We start from the raw sequence: 17,781 nt of genomic DNA, 5'->3' as shown, positions 1-17,781 counted from the left end.
TCTTGCCTCATGTGGCATCTCTCATCTTACATCCCCACCCCACACACCGGAACATAATGGTTATGTCGAACGTCGAAATCATCATGTTGTCGAAACCGGCCTAACACTTCTCTCATGTCAAAATAGCTCTTAAATATTGGCCTTTTGCTTTCACCACCGCGACTTATCTAATTAATAGTTTACCCACCTCCAAACTCAAAAATGATTCTCCATATCTACGTTTATTTAACACACTACCAAACTACAATAAAGTAAAAATTTTTGGGTGTTTGTCCTATCCTTGGTTATAGCCATATTCTTCCTACAAACTTCAAGCTAAGTCTAAACCATGTGTCTTTGTTGGGTATTCGCCTACCCAAAGCGCATATTATATTTTAGATCCCCCCAACAAATAAAGTTTACATATCCCGTCATGTAATTAGTGGAAAGTGCAAGTAAAGTTCATGATATTTAACTAATTAACTAAAACGAACAGTCGATGTCAAGCAGTTTGTAAAGATGATTATAAGAACACACAATTACTTGGAAAAGTTTGTAAACAATAATGAGAAAACAATTCACTTCAGGTTCAGGTAATGTGATGGCCGACTAATCACAGATTCATAGGAAATAATTGCGCAGTAATTACTAAACCTAACAGTTGGGTTGTGATGACAAACGATACCCTAACCGAATTGTTGACACAACTGAACCCCGGTTTACCAAATTACCAGTTTAATGAATGAAAACCAATTTTAAGAAATGACTAACGATTATTGGTTCAATGACATAAGTGCAAACCCTACATGTGATGAACACAACCAGAAAAGTGATGCAAAGTTTGATATTCAAAAACATAAACTGTTTAAACAATCAATTCTAATGTAAAACAATATTAAAGACATTCAATCAAGTTTATATTCATTTAAAACATAGAATCTGATAAAAGTTAGTTTACACAAAACCCTAGCCTCAAGTGAATACAGTGGTTTAGCCTTGCCTCATGGAGATAGCAGCTTCAAATCTTGATTCGGTTGAAGGAAACATGATTAGAGAGGTGATTGGGATGATTAGGGAGGTCCAAAATCAGCCTTAGAAACCCCAAAAACGGCTAAGAAAAGGTCTCCTTCAAAACCCTAAAACATATGGCTTTTATAGTGAAATTTTCAGAATTTTTCACATCAGGCCGTCACTTGGCGTATGATACGCCAAGTCTGCCGCACGGTACGCTAACTCTAACAAATCCATACTCCAAACTTCTGCCATAAGCTGATTTTGGCGTATGGTAACCCAACTCTGATTTGACCAAATTTCATCTATATCCCTTGTATTGCACTCACATTCCTTCAGTCCATCTTAAAGCTTCTAAAACACATATTTAAGCTCCAGATTAGTTCCTTTAAGCTTCAAGCACCTACAATCATAAAACCAATCAATGTAACCATGTTCGATACATATAAATAAGTAAAACACACTATATTAAACACTATAAACACATTCTTTTACCCACACATCGCATTCCCACACTTATATTTTCCTTGCCCTCAAGCAAACTCTCATGCACCACATACACCTCAATCGATGGTTCATCAATTATTAGTATTAATACTAGTGAGGTATAAGGTCATACCCAATTCCTAAGAACTGACACTGTCAAGGTTGATAACCCACCAAACAGTTTAATGATACATTTTAAAACTATGAAGCCGCCCAAACGAGTGTACTTTGTTTCCGGTCAAGGCGCTCATGTTCATACCCCTCATAATATAATATCTCTCCACTCGGTTTAATATTTAGACCAGCAATAAAATGTGCTAGTATCTCTCTGCCCTCAATACCAAGTATGAACACAATGTAATAAGCTTGGGAGCAAGTCATATCTCCACCCATATAAATGCTTTGACACAAATGCAAATCAAGAGGGCTTAAAACGGGTTATAACGGGGCTAAGTGTAATGGTATGGAAGGGAATTTTTAAAGTAGCTCAAACGATATCCGGCTGATTACAAAACAACTAAATAAACAAAGACATAAACAACTGACATAAACAATGACCAATATATTCCAACGACTAAACAACTAAACAAACTCACTAACTTCTATTTACAACCAATACTGACTAGAACATTGACTCTTTTTGAGCTTTTCTTTGACTTTTCATTTTTTTTCAAACTCATAATACTTGAACATTGCAACTTTAACACAATTGTTTAAGCATAATAATCATAACGCTTAATACATTCTATTGATAAATACTAAAACAATTACAAAGAAACCTATTAAGCCGGATCGTCTCGCAATATGACACCGAGGTTGATTAAATGAAATAATAGGTCCAACAATGTTTTCTAAGGGAACCAACCCCCCGCCCCTCTCATTATCCACGCTCATATATATATCGTATGAGGCCCAACCCCCAATACCCACACTCGCTCTCATCCAAACGAGGCTTAATCTAATTGCCTCAATCACTTTTGCATTCATGCCAAGCTAAGATCTAAAATGCATGAGACAACCAAGTTCTAGATATTATGGGCATACTGGTTACTCTCTATAATGACACTCAAATGGCATGTGTATATACTATATATTATATGTGTATTATATATAAGACAAATCTTACACACGTACCAGAGGAATTAGGCTGCCGACTTGAAACATGTGTACTTGTCCCCATGACTCGTTATCCCCATCTAAACGGTTCATTTTAATTTTCTATTTTTGAAAAACATTTGCATGGGAAGACTTTCTAGAAGCTTAAAATTTGACCATGACCAAAGACCTCTACTTGGCATTAATACTAACAATTAACAAGCACAATTCCAACTTTTTCGCACAATTAAGCTACTCTAAAGCAAAAATTTCAATTTTCCCCCATCCCCACACTTAAGGTTGACATTGTCTTCAATATTTAAAAATATAACTTTTAAAAGAACATTAACGAGGACGGGGTTAAAATTTAATTCTTATTAATTTAAAATCGGGCTTAATGTGATAGGAATATCAAATTATACAATTACACTTTTAACAAACAAACTCGTAAAACAAAGAAAATTTTGAAAACGAAATCACCTGGTGTAGCAATTAGTAACTCGTGTGCACTCATGCTTGCTCTAAATGAACCTGTCTCCTCAACTCACTCAACAATGTCTGCAAACTCTCACACGTGTAGAAGCACACTTCTCACAAATGTTAGGATAAGTATTTTAAACCATTTGCAAAACCGTTAATTTTAATTACCAAGCCAATTAAATAAATTTCATAATTAAATTTGCTAAACGAGTAAATATGTTAAAGGACCTAACTCACTTTCGTAGGAATCACGATTGCATTTAGCATATGCAACAAGCCCTTTAAACCTCCCGGTAGCCCGGGTGGACGAGTGAGGTCTCGTGAGGGTTTATAGGAAACTACACCCACAAAGTTTTAAATATAACATAATATACACGTACCTGAATCAACCGTAACAAAGTATGAACGCACCTGGGTAGCTGCAACTCATGTCAAGATGATTCTTTATCGAAACATTGCAAACTTCGACATTTCCATGTGTGGCATCCCCACACTTGACTTTTTCTATAGTGGTACGCTTGAAATAAAATGGTTAAACGAACTAATAAAATACAAACTGAAAATAAAATCCGGGTTGCCTCCCGGTTAGCGCTAAGTTTTTGTCAAGGTCTTCAGCCGGACCGTCACCTGACTTGGCGGTTATAGTGGTCGAATAGAACATTTACCAACTGAGTTTCCTATAAAATCTCGGTAGTTGACACGCCTCGGCTCTACCTCCTTCGTCATGTTCAGCATGTCTGATAAACAAAAACGGGCCGATGTGAATGCACCTTTACCTTTTGAGTGTCCAACATATTCCCGGTAGTTAACAACTCTAATCCATACACTTTTGCTTCTGACTAAATACAAGGACTCAACCGGGGCTGAACTGAACATTTACCCATCGGGTTTCCGACGTAAGCTCGGTAGTTAAACTTTTGTGCCCATACCTTCTTCTCTTTGGTGGACATGTGTGTAAACTGGAAACAAGGCCACTTCAACATATTTTGTTCAAGGTCTTCCAAACTCACTTTCCTCTTCTTTGAACTTGCACCATCACCCCAATCTTCATTTATATGCGTGACCAAAATGGGAGAACGATTGGGATTCACTTGGGTTACTTCAGTCACCGGTTCTTTAAAGGTTACTATGTCTTCAATCGGGTCTAAACATTCAACTTCATGCCCCAAAAGACCAAACTCTCTCCATTTATATCCTCATCATCAACCGCAACCGATGCATTCATTGGCTCTTCGGTAACTAAGGAATTGGTGTGGTATTATTCTCTACAACCAGATCCTCAAATTCATTCTCTGAAATATCAAGAGCCTCTTCTATCACTTCCTTATCAACCATGGCACCACTAGCCAACTTTTCTTGTTCTCGTTCAATTTGAGCCACCTCTTCTAATAATTGACTCACCAGTTTATCTTGAGCAGCATTAAAGGTTTCCTGGATTTCTAACCTCTTATTTAAAGACTGATTGTGGGCTTCTTGATCTTTCTTCATCTCCTTCAGAAAATCCATAACGTCTTTCCAAGACTCTTCTTTGTTACCCGATGAATCTTCTTGATCTTGCTGATAATTTCTTTGATATGTACCACCATGATTATAATATTGAGGGTCTTCTTTGTATATCGGTTTAGGGTACTCATCATAATAGTAGTCTTCCTCCTCTCAGTAACTTACAAAAGTTGGCGTTTCAGGTCCATCACTATCATATTCACTTGACTTTAATTGTGTTGATAATCTAGTGGAGGTGGTGAATAATTCTGGTACTATCAGTTATGACCCTGCTGGTTAAGGTTTCTTTGGTTATAATTATCTGAATTGTAGAAGCCTTGAGAGTTTGTTGAAGTTGGTTCATGATATGAATGTGGATGGTATGAGTCATCATCCTCCATGACCTTATATCCTTCATGTCAGTCATAGACCCGACTCCACATCATCTTGAGTTACCTGCACACATGAAACACATGAATACCCCGCGTAAAATCAAACAAATAAAAAAAACTAAACTAAACTAGAGCAAAAAGAATAAAAACTAAAACTAGCACTTTGCGCTTTGATTCCCCAGCAACGGCGCCATTTTGATGTAGATGTCGTGCTCTAATAAAAAACAAGTATTTATAAAACTTAAATACCTATAACTAGTACGGGTAAGTAAGGTCGTCTCCACAGGAAATCAGTGGAAAGTGCAAGTAAAGTTCATGATTATTAATTAATTAACTAAAGCGGACAGTCGATGTCAAGAAGTTTGTAAAGATGATTATAAGAACACATGATTACTTGGAAAAGTTTGTAACTAATTATGAGAAAATGATTCTCTTCAGGTTTAGGTAATGTGATGACCGACTAATCACAGATTCATATGAATTAATTGCGCAGTAATTACTAAACCTAACAGTTGGGTTGTGATGACAAACAATACCTGATGTGTTTCGCGTATAGCTATTATAAATATGATAGATGGGATGATTTTCTTTTGCACAAGATCGTGTTTTAAATTTATAAAAGTGATTTCTACAAAGACTAAACACACACAAAATAGCCAAGTGTACCTATCGTATATGTAGAATAGTATTGGTAAGAACCAAGTATCGATCCGTGGACACAAATGTTTCTAATGATAAATCGTTGTTTTACTTTAATCAAATGTTTTAATCTTTTTTGGGGTTAATTTTTGAATTTTTTATAAAATATAAATACTTATATATAATATATAGGTGACCAAGACGAGAGATTCTAAACGAGTAGTTCAATTACGTGAAGGTTACCATCTAATATCAAGAATCCACTTCATTTTAGCATTGATAATTAATATTCAAACATGTGGTAAACTTGCCGTAACAATATATGATAGATAGCTCCTTAAACCTTAAGTGAGCATCTTTGGCATAAAGGAGGTAACATGCGCATTTTAAAGTCCATCCTTTCCTAATGTCATGCTACCTCAAGAATGTCAATTTAAGTTGGCAAGTAGTTTCGTAAAGTAGAAAGATTATGATTGACTTCGATTTCTCAAACACCAATTCTAACAACTTCTGGTGGTTGTAGTTAACTCACACAACCTCCCTTTGGTTGATTAAAGTAGGTTATAATTACACATTCCGTTAACATATGACTTCTTTAACTAGCATGATATCCTAAGCAAAGCCATTTTCGGATTACCAAGACTTAGAGAAATAGATCATAACTTATATCTCATCATTTCTAAATACAATATAAGGATCCATGTTTCGATAATTTATCAAAGTATTTATATTTTTTAAGAACATGAATCGATCATGAATGATTCTCAATAGAATTAACAATCACCAACTTTAAATTGTTGATTTAAGATGGTGAAACATTTCTCATCAAAAGATAATTGTAAGATAACCATGTACTTTACTAGACTAAACCACATGTTTTATATAATTATCAAGTAAAACAAAGATTCTTCATAGATTTTAGATGGTGAATGGAGTTTAGCTCATAATGAGCATGTTTATGAACATTATGATGGATGATAATAACAAACACAAGATTAAACTAGAACAATCTAACCAAATGTGGATGAATCTTCCTTCTTAATGATGATGATGATGGTGATTAATGATAATGACCTCCAAGCCTTCAAACTCTTCACTAGATCTTCAATGTGAGTGTTAGTGTGTGTTTTTATAAGTGAAAACCGGATAGAATTCTTTTCAAGGCACACCAAATGAGTGCAACATGAGCCACGATTTATAGGCAATCTGGAGTGTGAAGCACGGCCCCGTGCTTATGTAGGCACGCCCTCGTGCATTTTTATGACATGTGCCAAATTCATTTTGTCTTTTCTTGTAGACGACCACGGCCCCGTGGTTGAGAGGCACGGCCTAGTGCTTTTGTTCCCAGTTTTTGTCTTTTCTTGTAGATTTTTGTCTTTTCTGTAGTTCAGAAGCATGGGGGCGTGTTTCTTGAGGCATGGGGGCGTGTTTCTTGTTTTTCTTCTATTTTTATTCGTATTTTCGCTTGTTTCTTCGTTGAGGCTTGGTTTCACCTGAAATTACATTTTATTATTACAAGTAGCCTTTTGTGCTATGTTATTTAATAGAAATTGCAGTTTTTAGAGGTTATTTGATGCCGAAAAGATGTATAATTTTATGTACATCAATACCCTAACCGACTTGTTGACACAACTGAACCCCGGTTTACCCAATTACCAGTTTAATGAATGAAAACCAATTTTAAGCAATGACTAACGATTATTGGTTCAATGACATAACTGCAAACCCTACATGTGATGAACACAACCAGAAGAGTGATGTAAAGATTGATAATCAAAAACATAAACTGTTTAAACAATCAATTCTAATGTAAAACAAGATTAAAGACATTCAATCAAGTTTATATTCATTCAAAACATAGAATCTGATCAAAATTAGTTTACACAAAACCCTAGCCTCAAGTGAATACAGTGGTTTAGCCTTGCCTCATGGAGATAGCAACTTCAAATCCTGATTTGGTTGAAGGAAACATGTTTAGAGAGGTGATTAGGATGATTTGGGAGGTCCAAAATTAGCCTTAGAAACCCCAAAAACGGCTAAGAAAAGGTCTCCTTCAAAACCCTAAAACATATGGCTTTTATAGTGAAATTTTCGGAATTTTTCGCATCAGGCCGTCACTTGGCGTATGATACGCCAAGTCTGCCGTACGTTACGCTAACTCTGACAAAGCCATACTCCAAACTTCTGCCATACGCTGATTTTGGCGTATGGTACGCCAACTCTGATTTGATCAAATTTCATCTATCTCCCTTGTATTGCACTCACGTTCCTTCGGTCCATCTTAAAGCTTCCAAAACACATATTTAAGCTCCAGATTAGTCCCTTTAAGCTCCAAGCACCTACAATCATAAAACCAAACAAATTAACCGTGTTCGATACATATAAATAAGTGAAACACCCGATATTAAACACTATAAACACATTCTTTTACCCACACATCACCAACAACTGTTACCCAAGCACTCAAAAGCTAGCTATGGCGCAAAGCCATGCAAGACGAATTCGACGCTCTCCAGCAAAATAAAACTTGGTCCCTTGTCCCACCCGATTCCGCATCCAACCTTGTTGGTTGTAAATGGGTATTTCAAACTAAAATTAAATCGGATGGAACAATGGATCGCCTAAAAGCTCACTTAGTAGCCAAAGGTTTTCACCAACGTTCGGGCCTAGATTATGTCGAAACTTTTAGTCCGGTTATCAAACCCGCTACTTTTCGCCTCATTCTTTCCTTAGCCGCTTCTCAAAGTTGGCCTCTTTGTCAACTTGACATAAACAATGCATTTCTTCAAGGTACTCTAACCGAGGATGTTTTCATGTCTCAACCACCTGGTGTTGCTGATTCATCCTTTCCGAATCACGTTTGCAAGTTACACAAGGCCATCTGCGGTCTTCGCCAAGCTTCACGTGCTTGGTATGATGAACTAAAAGCATACATTCTCTCGGTTGGTTTCACACCAACTATGTCTGATCCATCTCTATTAATTAATCATGTTACTCAATCTCCAATCTATCTGCTTGTCTATGTCGTTGACATTATTGTCACCGGCCCGAATTCATCGCTCGTTAATTGTTTTATCAAATCTCTTGAATCTTTTCCCCTAAAGATCTAGGTTCTCTGTCATATTTTCTAGGTGTTGAAGTTAATCCCTAAAACAATGGTATTTTTCTTTCTCAATCCAAATATGTCCTTGATTTGTTAACTCGCGCCAACATGAGTGATTGCAAGCTGACGTCCACTCCAATGTCCTTCTCGGATCATCTCACACCCACCGATGGAACATCTCTACCTTCGCCAACCCAATACCGTGTATTTGTTGGTGCCTTACAGTACCTCTCCCTCACGAGACCCGACGTTGCCTTTGTCGTTTACAAACTTTCTCAGTTTATGCATTCACCTACTAATATACATTGGGCAGCACTTAAACGATTATTTTGATATTTTCATGGTACTTTACACCATGGGTTATTCTTCAAAAATAACTTTCCTTTAAACCTCCATGCATTCACCGACGCGGATTGGGCTAGTGATCGACCTACTTATCGTAATACCACGGGTTACATTGTTTATCTCGGATCCAATCCAGTTGCTTGGAGCTCTAAACACCAACCAACAGTGGCGAGATCATCTACCGAAGCAGAATTTAGGGTCGTTGCCTCCACCATCATGGAAGTCAATGGCTTATATCACTTTTATCTGAGCTTGGTTACAAGTCTACCGTCACACCTGCAATGTTTATGACAATCTAAGTGCCACGCATTACTCGGCAAACCCGGTCTTTCACTCCCGTATGAAACATCTCGCTCTTGATTTTAACTTTGTACGAGAAAAAGTTCAAACTGTACAATACGACGCACATCTTCAGCGATGACCAACTTGCTGATGCTCTCACTAAACCACTACTGAAGCAAAGATTTTATGCACTTATTTCCAAGATTGGACTAATCTCACGATCGTCCATCTTGCGGGGGCATATTAACTTTACAATTGATTTCCCAGATGCATAAAAGGATATGAATATCAAATTATTGTTACATAGTTGACTATATATATTCAATTATAGTCTTTCCTTATTTGTTGTAATCAATTCCTTATTCACAACCTCATTCATAGGCTAGATTCTTGTTGTACTTTGTATATATTAACACACAGTTAATGCAAAAAGAATCAATTTGGTTGAATACATTTTATACGAGTGTATGAAAATTCCGCATATGTATTCCTTTTTTATTTTGGTTAGGTTTTTTCTAACCAGTTTCGATTGTCTATAATATAATTTTTTGACTATTCAAAAAAGAAAAAAAAATCTAGCAAATCCAACACAAGCACATAAACTAATACTCAAATCCGCATATGTATTCCTTTTTTATTTTGGTTAGGTTTTTTCTAACCAGTTTCGATTGTCTATAATATAATTTTTTGACTATTCAAAAAAGAAAAAAAAATCTAGCAAATCCAACACAAGCACATAAACTAATACTCAAATCGAATAAATTAACACACAGATACACTTTTAATCAAACCAAAGAAAAATCAAAATCACTCGGCTAGAAAGCCTGCGTTAGAACCCTTAACACCTTAAGTTGTCAATTAGGAGATGGTGTAAAACGACACAAAGCTATCTTCGAGGACGACTAGTTTGGAGCCATATTTGATGGACAATGATATCTCTTACAAGTTACAACTAATGCACTATTGTAATGCATTATGTAGAAAAGTTCTTATGTTGTTCAAGTGCATTGGTAGAGCAAGTAAACTTTTTTCCTGTGGTGTTGGTATTTTTCAGTGCTTAAGTTTGTAAGTATCCATTGTCAAACTTTTCTAGGCCGGTTCTGGTTGAATCACATAATATAAAGACAACATCATAACAAAAGTACCTAGTCACATAAAAGACACCCAATAAAGTACAAAAATGCATTGACCAATAAACCCTAATTTTCAAATATCAACATAAATAGAACATCTTAAATAGGCTATTAGTAAGTTAGCAATTAACTTAACTAATTTAATCAGGCGTAAGCAAAACTTTCACTTAAACATCATATATTCATATTTCACATAATCAAGCTTGATGAACAAGAAAAAAAGTTTTTAAAGAAAAGTTTTTATGTCATTTTTAAGACTTACAATTTTATTAAATATAATGGCTACGAATCTACGATGACCTTGTCAGTACATGGTAATTCGTCTCTTAACAAATTTTTTATCACTTTCTTCGCATTTTACACACTAACTATTGGTCTTGAGCAGTGGTGGATCCAGAAAATCTTTTCACAGGGGTCGGAAATTTTTTTCGTCGGTACCCAGTTATATAAAAAAAATCGGTTCGGCGGTTTGATCAGGTCAAATCGGTACATAATTTTTTTTGGGTCCGGTTTAATGGTACTCGTCGGGTCATATAAAAATATATGTAACATATAATTTCTGTTTGTATAAATGTATATAAAATATATATTTTTCTTGTTAATATACAATCACTTGACCGACTTTAAGTTGTTAACTCTAGGCCAGACATGTATATTGAATCAATATTTGTTTTGAGGGTTTTCGTAAGAAAGTAAGCTATAAAATATACATATAATCTAATATTTGTAATAAGTAAAATTAAATAAAATATAAACAACATAGAAGCAAAAAAATTTGAATAGAATAATAACTTAGTAAACTATAGTTGATTTCATTTTCTTTATGTTACGTATGTAGAAAATGGATTTGATATCTAAAAATTTCAAATAAAACCTCCATGGCTCCATTAAATACTTTCAAGCCCAAGGAATTTAGCTTTTTATCTAGGCCTAAAGTAAGTAAACTGAAGCCCATAAAAATCAATTAGGGCAGCTTTCAAGTACCACTTGTAGTCTCTTTCACCGTTCAACTTCATCTTAATTTTCCAAGCAACACCAGAAACCACTACTGCACAAGCTGGAGAAAACTTTCCAATCATGTTATCTTCTTTCTTCTACTTTGCTTTCTCACCTATCAGATTTCGAAATTTCACAGAGGTCGACGTCAAATTTTCACAGGGGTCGATCAGGATTTTAACATTATAATACTACTACTTATATTTTTTTCACAGGGGTCGGGTCGACCCCTGACCGGTTAGAGTAGCTCCGCCCCTGGTCTTGAGATATACTAATAAAAGTCTTGCTAAGTAATATATATGATGCTTGTTGGTGAAGTATCTGAATTTAAAGTAATAATAATAATAATAATAATAATAATAATAATAATAATGTAAAACTCGTGTAAATTAATATATAGTAATGATAAGTAATAAGACAATAAATACAAAAAGTGTAAAAAATCACTTGAAAAATGTGACATTGCTTGCTTTTGAATCAAAGTTAATGTGATCTCAAGTGGAGCTATATTGCAGTGTGTGAGAAAACGTTCACGTCAACCTTTGTATACATTCTCACCATTGTCAGTCGCTACCTTCACCTGATCTTGATTGAACCCTCCCAACTAAACCACCATTTTTTGCACCAAATCTATCATATGATCTTCCCACCACCATTTCCCATTCTTCTTTCTTCTCATTAAACCAAACCAAAAGATTTCCCCAAGTTTTTGTGGGACAAAATGGCAGCAAAATCCGACTTTGCACAAAAGTTGTTGAATGATCTTCGTCTTAGGAAAGAACGAATGGGTGTGTCTCAAAGTTCGGCTCGCAACCATGCTACGACGACTAGAGGTATGCTATATAAACACGTGACACGCCTTTTTTTTTCTTTTTGTTTTTTTTATGTAGTTAAACATTGTGTGTATTGTTAGTCCGGGATAGAAAATGGTCTAGACCGACTAGACCAATGGATGGCTGGTTTGGAACCAGCCAGCCCAAACCCGTATTTGGTTTCATAGGATGAATGCAAATACTCGATACATGAAGAAAATACCGTATGGACAAACTTAAAACACATAAACGGTTTGGTTAATTTCTAGTCATGTCTCTAACTGACTGGTTCAAAACCATAACGGCTTGGTATGAACCAACTATGGTAGAATGAAACATGGTCATCTTGACACTCAAAAGGTGAAAGTTAAGCTAGATCAAGATTCCTTTTTAATCGGTTGAAGCGATTCCAAACCTTGTAGAATCATAAAGTGAAAAGGGTTGATCAAGAGGGAGTTGTGTGAATGGTTCAAGTCCCACTAAACTTTTACTATAAAAATTAAAAACAATAACTTTGTGTTTGTTTTGTTAATATATTTTAAAAATGTATAGTGATTTAAACTTTAAATAGAGGCTAAAAAGGGTAATTTTGCTAATTAAAAGCAATTAAATTTATAATATTAATAAAAACAAAGATTTTGTCATTTTACTTGTTTTTTAGCCTTATTTTTATTTAGGTACCAACCTTTTTCTTTTTATCAGATAATGATAAGAAATTTATTTTACAAGTTAAATTAGTAGGTTTTAAAATTTTCATTTTTAATGTCTTATTATGTTTACAATTTAATCACTTGGATTTCATTTTTGTTGATAAACAGATGCATATAGAGACCCAGGAAATGTGCATAGAGGATCTAGACACACTAAAACTGTAAGTTAATTTAATCCATCAAACCATATTAAACTTGCTAACATACCAATTAATCACTTGATCATCCTATATTTTAATGCAGTTTAGTGACTCAAAATCTATGAACCAGCAGCTAATGTCTTCAAGAGGATCAAATCAATCTCTAAACATCAAAGATTCATCATCACAACAAATTGTGTCTTACGGTAGACAACACCAACACCATAGATCAGAATCCACTGGAGATTTATCAATGGCGTTTGCTTACGCAGGCAAACTCATGAACGTCGATTTTTCAAATAGTAACAACACCAATACAATGATAAACTTCTTAAACCAAATCAGCAACAGATCATTACACACCGAAAATAAACAAAATGGAACAGTAACGAGTCTAGTAAAGCATCGTTCGCAAAATGTGCCTGCTCTCTCCACCATTCAGATAAAGGAGATATCGAAAGGCGTTCAAAACCTTTACGAAATTATAAGATCAACGTCGAATGGGGCAAATGTTAATAGGTAAATGTTTCTGGGTCGGTTTGTAATTTTGTCTGGTGTGTTTAGCTTCTTACTAGCTGGGTTTATTATTTTAATAAAATCGTACCGTTAATAAAAAAATAGGTATTCGATGGAAGTCGGAAAGGAATTACTGAAAGGGGCTAAAGGTTTGGAAGAATCATTAAGAATGCTGGTGAATTTGCAAGAAGCATCGGAGTTGATGGTTAACACGCAACGAAAGAGTCGAATTACATTACTGGAAGTTGACGATGACAAAGAAGAAGAAGATGCACGCTCAAAGGTTGTTGAGCGAAACCAGGTTTCCTTGCCTCGGTTCTCATTCGACAAGCCTTCGAAATTGTCGAACACTGATGGGTTTAGCAAGTTTCCGACACAGCAGCGGTCGGCTGCAGTGTCTGATGACACTGCAGCCGACCGCGTTTCTTATGCAAAACCCACTTCGGAAAAAGGAAGGATTTCAAATGTGATTGCGAGACTAATGGGACTCGAAGAAGTTCCGGTGAAGGTGGATTCGTATCCCCATCAAGACGATTCGAGTATTAATGTTGTTAATAGGCCTTCGAGACCGATGAAAGATAGTGTGATTCCGCAAAAGGCGGAATCGTATTCCAAGAGAGGTGAAGTTATGAGAAATGAAGATATGAATAAGAGCACAGCCAAGAAGACTTCTAGATCATCAAACGAACGAAAACCTCAACAAATCCATGATTTGAATACGAATGGTGAGTCAAGAGTGACTCAAATCAACAAGAACAACCGATCAGATCGAGTTTCACAAAAGCAAGAACGACAAACAAACGGTGACTTGAAAGAGAAGTTGCATACCAAGCGAAGAAGCCCTGAAGTCGTAGAGAATCCGCAAGTGGAGAGGACGAAAACAGTTCGAACCGAGAAGAGTAACGAGATCAAAATCGTTGCAAGAAGCAAACAGATTCAAGAACCAGAAAGACGGGTCCAAAAGAGTAAACAAGATTCACAGCAAGTTAAACCAGTTAAGAGCATGAACTCGGTGTCAAAAGAGTCAAAACCGCAACCTGTTGAAGCGAATCAGAAAGCTAAAGATCCAACTCCAAAAGCACAAGAACCTGAACCAACACAGCAGAAGATGGCGCCTGTGGCACGAAGGAAGGTAGATTCTATCGCAGTGGCTAGAACCGAGTCCCCTCGAACAAACGAAGAGGTTTTGAGGAGAAGAAATCGGACAATCAACAACTTATCTACGCCATTAAAGCATAAACTTTCGGTTTTGAAAGAAACGAACAGGAACGAAGTGCGTGCCCGTTCAGAACCGAAAGAAATCATTATCCGAAAAGTGAATTTGATCTCGAGCGTAAATAAAACAGAATCGACAAACCGATCACGTGACATTGTAAGTTTAGGTTTACATAATTACATCTCCTCTGATCCATCCTGTGGTTTTCATACTAATATTTATATTCATATTCATATTCATGATCTTTTCAGGTACATGTGTGCGAAAATGAAACCAAGAGGGATCCTCAAATTACCTCGGAAATCGTTGTTGCTGGTAAGTAGTAGTGTGTGACGGTTCGGTTTAAGAATGTAAAACTGTCCAAATTGACATAAATGAGTTGGAAGTTGACATCTCTACAGGTACAAATGAAGGAACTAATATCAAAAAAGCGGATTTGATCTCGAATGCAAATAAAACAGAATTGGCAAACCGAGTATTGGACATTGTAAGCTTGCTTAAACTTCTCTGTTGATTCATTTTGTGGGTTTGTTTTTTCATATTCATATTTGTATTTTATGATCTTTTAGGTACCTGTAAGCAGAAACGAATCCAAGAGGGGTCCTCAAACAACCTCGGAAATTGTAATTGCTGGTAAGTAGAAGTAGAGTGTTGATGGTTCGGTTTATGTACGTGAAACTATCCAAACTAGTCATTGGTTTGGTTTTGGGGCTGGTTTTTATAAGAGTTATCGCCAGCTTTAAATTTGTGGACCGTAGTGAACGATTCATTTACGATTTACATCCAAAGCCGGTGATAAAAAACCAGATCATAGCGTGTCACCGTGACAATATAATGGACTATATTTCAGTATTTTAAAATATTTCAAACTTATTAAAACATACCAGCTTTAACTTTAGGCCAAGATCCTATTCCTAGAAAATGTCCAAATCCGTTTTAACATAAATGAGTTGAAATTGGCATCTCTATAGGTACAAATGTTGGAATCCCGTATGAGAGCGACCTGTTGGAAAGTAAACCAAAGAAAGCATTCTACTTGAGAATATGCGAAAATGAAACAAAGAGGGATCCTCAAATAACCTCGGAAATCGTAGTTCCTGGTAAGTAGGAGTAGGGTGGTGAAGGTTTGGTAGTTTTTTATAATTCTTGGCTGACTGGCTGGCTTCAAAATTTTCAACTGGTGGTTCACGATTTGGTTTACGGATTATAAACAAAGCCGGCTGTAAAAACCAGACTGTACCGCCTGAATATATTGGACTATGTTTCAATCTTGTTAGTTTTTTCAAACATTTTAGAATACATCAAATTTTACTTGAAGGTCCAAGCTATATTCTTCGTAGATGCCTAAACTGTGAAACCTAACCGTTGGTAATGGATCGGTTTTAACTTTCAAGGGTTTGGTTTTGGTTTATGTTTACAACAAAATGTTACCAGCGGTCTGGTTTACGGCTTGGCCTAAAAATCGTCAAATCGTAAACTTAAATGAGTTGAAATTGACATCTCTACAGGTACAAATGCAAGAACACCGGATAAGAGTAATATGTCGGAAAACAGAATACTTGATAAAAGCAATATGTCGGAAAATAAACCGAAGAAAACATCCTACTCAAGCATACAAGTAGTACTAACCGAACAAGAGAAACAACTAAAAGAGATTCTAATAAAAGATCAACTCTTTTTAAGCACGGCCGAAGCCCTTTTCAAACTCAATATCCCAGTAGGTTTTCTTCATGTGGATGAAAATAACCACCACGACAACGAAACTAAGTTGAAACTAGATTGCGGGTATGAAATCCTGAAAAGAAAAGCAAGAAGCCAGGAACTGTCAGTTCATCCATACATTAAACCATCCATAGGCGATACAAGTATAAAGTTTTTGGACGAGTTGGTAAAGCAATTGTATAAAGATTTGGAAGGCGTACGGTTATATGGTCGGGATAAATGTAACGAATACAATGAGCCGGATTACTTGCATATGCTTGAAAATGATATTCATAACAGATATCCTGATATTAATAGTTTTTGGGATTTCGGTTGGCATGTAACGACATCTGCATTTGTGGAAAAGGATGAGTTTGTGAGCGACGTGGAACAAGATACATTTAGTAGACTAGTAGATGAGTATGTCGAAGATCTTTTGTGCGTGTAAAGATTGTCGAATAAGTGAATCGGGTTATTTATGTGTAATGAAGGGTTTTGTGTGATGAAGCTTGTGTAGATGAAGATGCAAATACAAGTTTTGATTTTTATTTTTTATAATTGTAAGATTTGTAACATGAATGTTAAACTTGTAGAAATTTGATTTGATTGAAAGAGAGAGGCATATATAATTAAGAGTTAATTTTGTTAACAATGTAAAGACTATCTTAGTAATATCTTAACCAATGTTTAAACTCAATTTATGTAATTGTAGCTTGCTTTTATTTTACAATTCAGGCTACCTCCGTTTGAATGTTCTTTCAGTTGTAACTGGAAATCAAACCGATTCAAATTCAAAGTTAACAAACGCCCATCTTAATTCGGTTTGGTTTCAAACAAAAAAAATCTTTACAAAAGATGAGTACTCGTATTTTGATCTCCTCACCTTTGGCCAAACTAAACATCCTAAAACCAAAAATAATTTATATCTAAGTTTTGGTTTAAAAACATACCATAGACTGAATACGTAATCATGTCAAGTTCTAAAAACTTTTAACTCTTTTTTTTTTTTGTTGTTTTATGGTTCGTATAGTTATACTGGGCTTCAGCTTCTTAAAAATGTTTATATTTGGCAACTAACTTTTCGTAGTTAGTTATGAGTTATTTTAAATATGCCAATAACGCAAATCCATTGTCGTCCAGCGGTTAGGATATCTGGCTTTCACCCAGGAGACCCGGGTTCGATTCCCGGCAATGGAACCTTTTTTAATAATTTAACTTTTCAAAAATATTGTTTTATAATTGGTAAATTTGAAGCAGTAAGCT

General features: G+C 35.7%; 2 protein-coding genes and 1 non-coding gene across 3 annotated transcripts; all 3 read left to right on the top strand.

Annotated features, from left to right (window-relative positions):
- Positions 1-11,969: 11,969 nt before the first annotated feature.
- Positions 11,970-17,039, top strand: LOC143583761 (uncharacterized). Its single transcript, XM_077065986.1, has 7 exons — positions 11,970-12,256; positions 13,054-13,106; positions 13,189-13,604; positions 13,707-14,109; positions 15,387-15,450; positions 15,789-15,917; positions 16,326-17,039. Exons 1-7 carry the CDS (start codon positions 12,145-12,147, stop codon positions 16,964-16,966), a joined length of 1,818 nt encoding a protein of 605 aa, XP_076922101.1. The 5' UTR covers positions 11,970-12,144; the 3' UTR covers positions 16,967-17,039.
- On the top strand, positions 14,140-15,404 carry LOC143584129 (uncharacterized). Its single transcript, XM_077066247.1, has 3 exons — positions 14,140-14,973; positions 15,069-15,132; positions 15,219-15,404. The coding sequence occupies exons 1-3, from the start codon at positions 14,173-14,175 to the stop codon at positions 15,329-15,331; spliced, it is 978 nt and encodes a 325-aa protein (XP_076922362.1). The 5' UTR covers positions 14,140-14,172; the 3' UTR covers positions 15,332-15,404.
- Positions 17,040-17,643: 604 nt separating the features above from the next.
- TRNAE-UUC (transfer RNA glutamic acid (anticodon UUC)) lies at positions 17,644-17,715 on the top strand. Its single transcript has one exon. It is a non-coding gene; the product is annotated as a tRNA-Glu (tRNA).
- Positions 17,716-17,781: the final 66 nt, after the last annotated feature.

This window comes from Bidens hawaiensis, unplaced genomic scaffold (assembly GCF_021521415.1).
Source record: "Bidens hawaiensis isolate Kalapana, Puna unplaced genomic scaffold, B.hawaiensis_p1.1 tig00001521_1, whole genome shotgun sequence".
Classification (NCBI taxonomy): domain Eukaryota; kingdom Viridiplantae; phylum Streptophyta; class Magnoliopsida; order Asterales; family Asteraceae; genus Bidens; species Bidens hawaiensis.
This window is presented reverse-complemented; position numbering and strand designations above follow the sequence as displayed.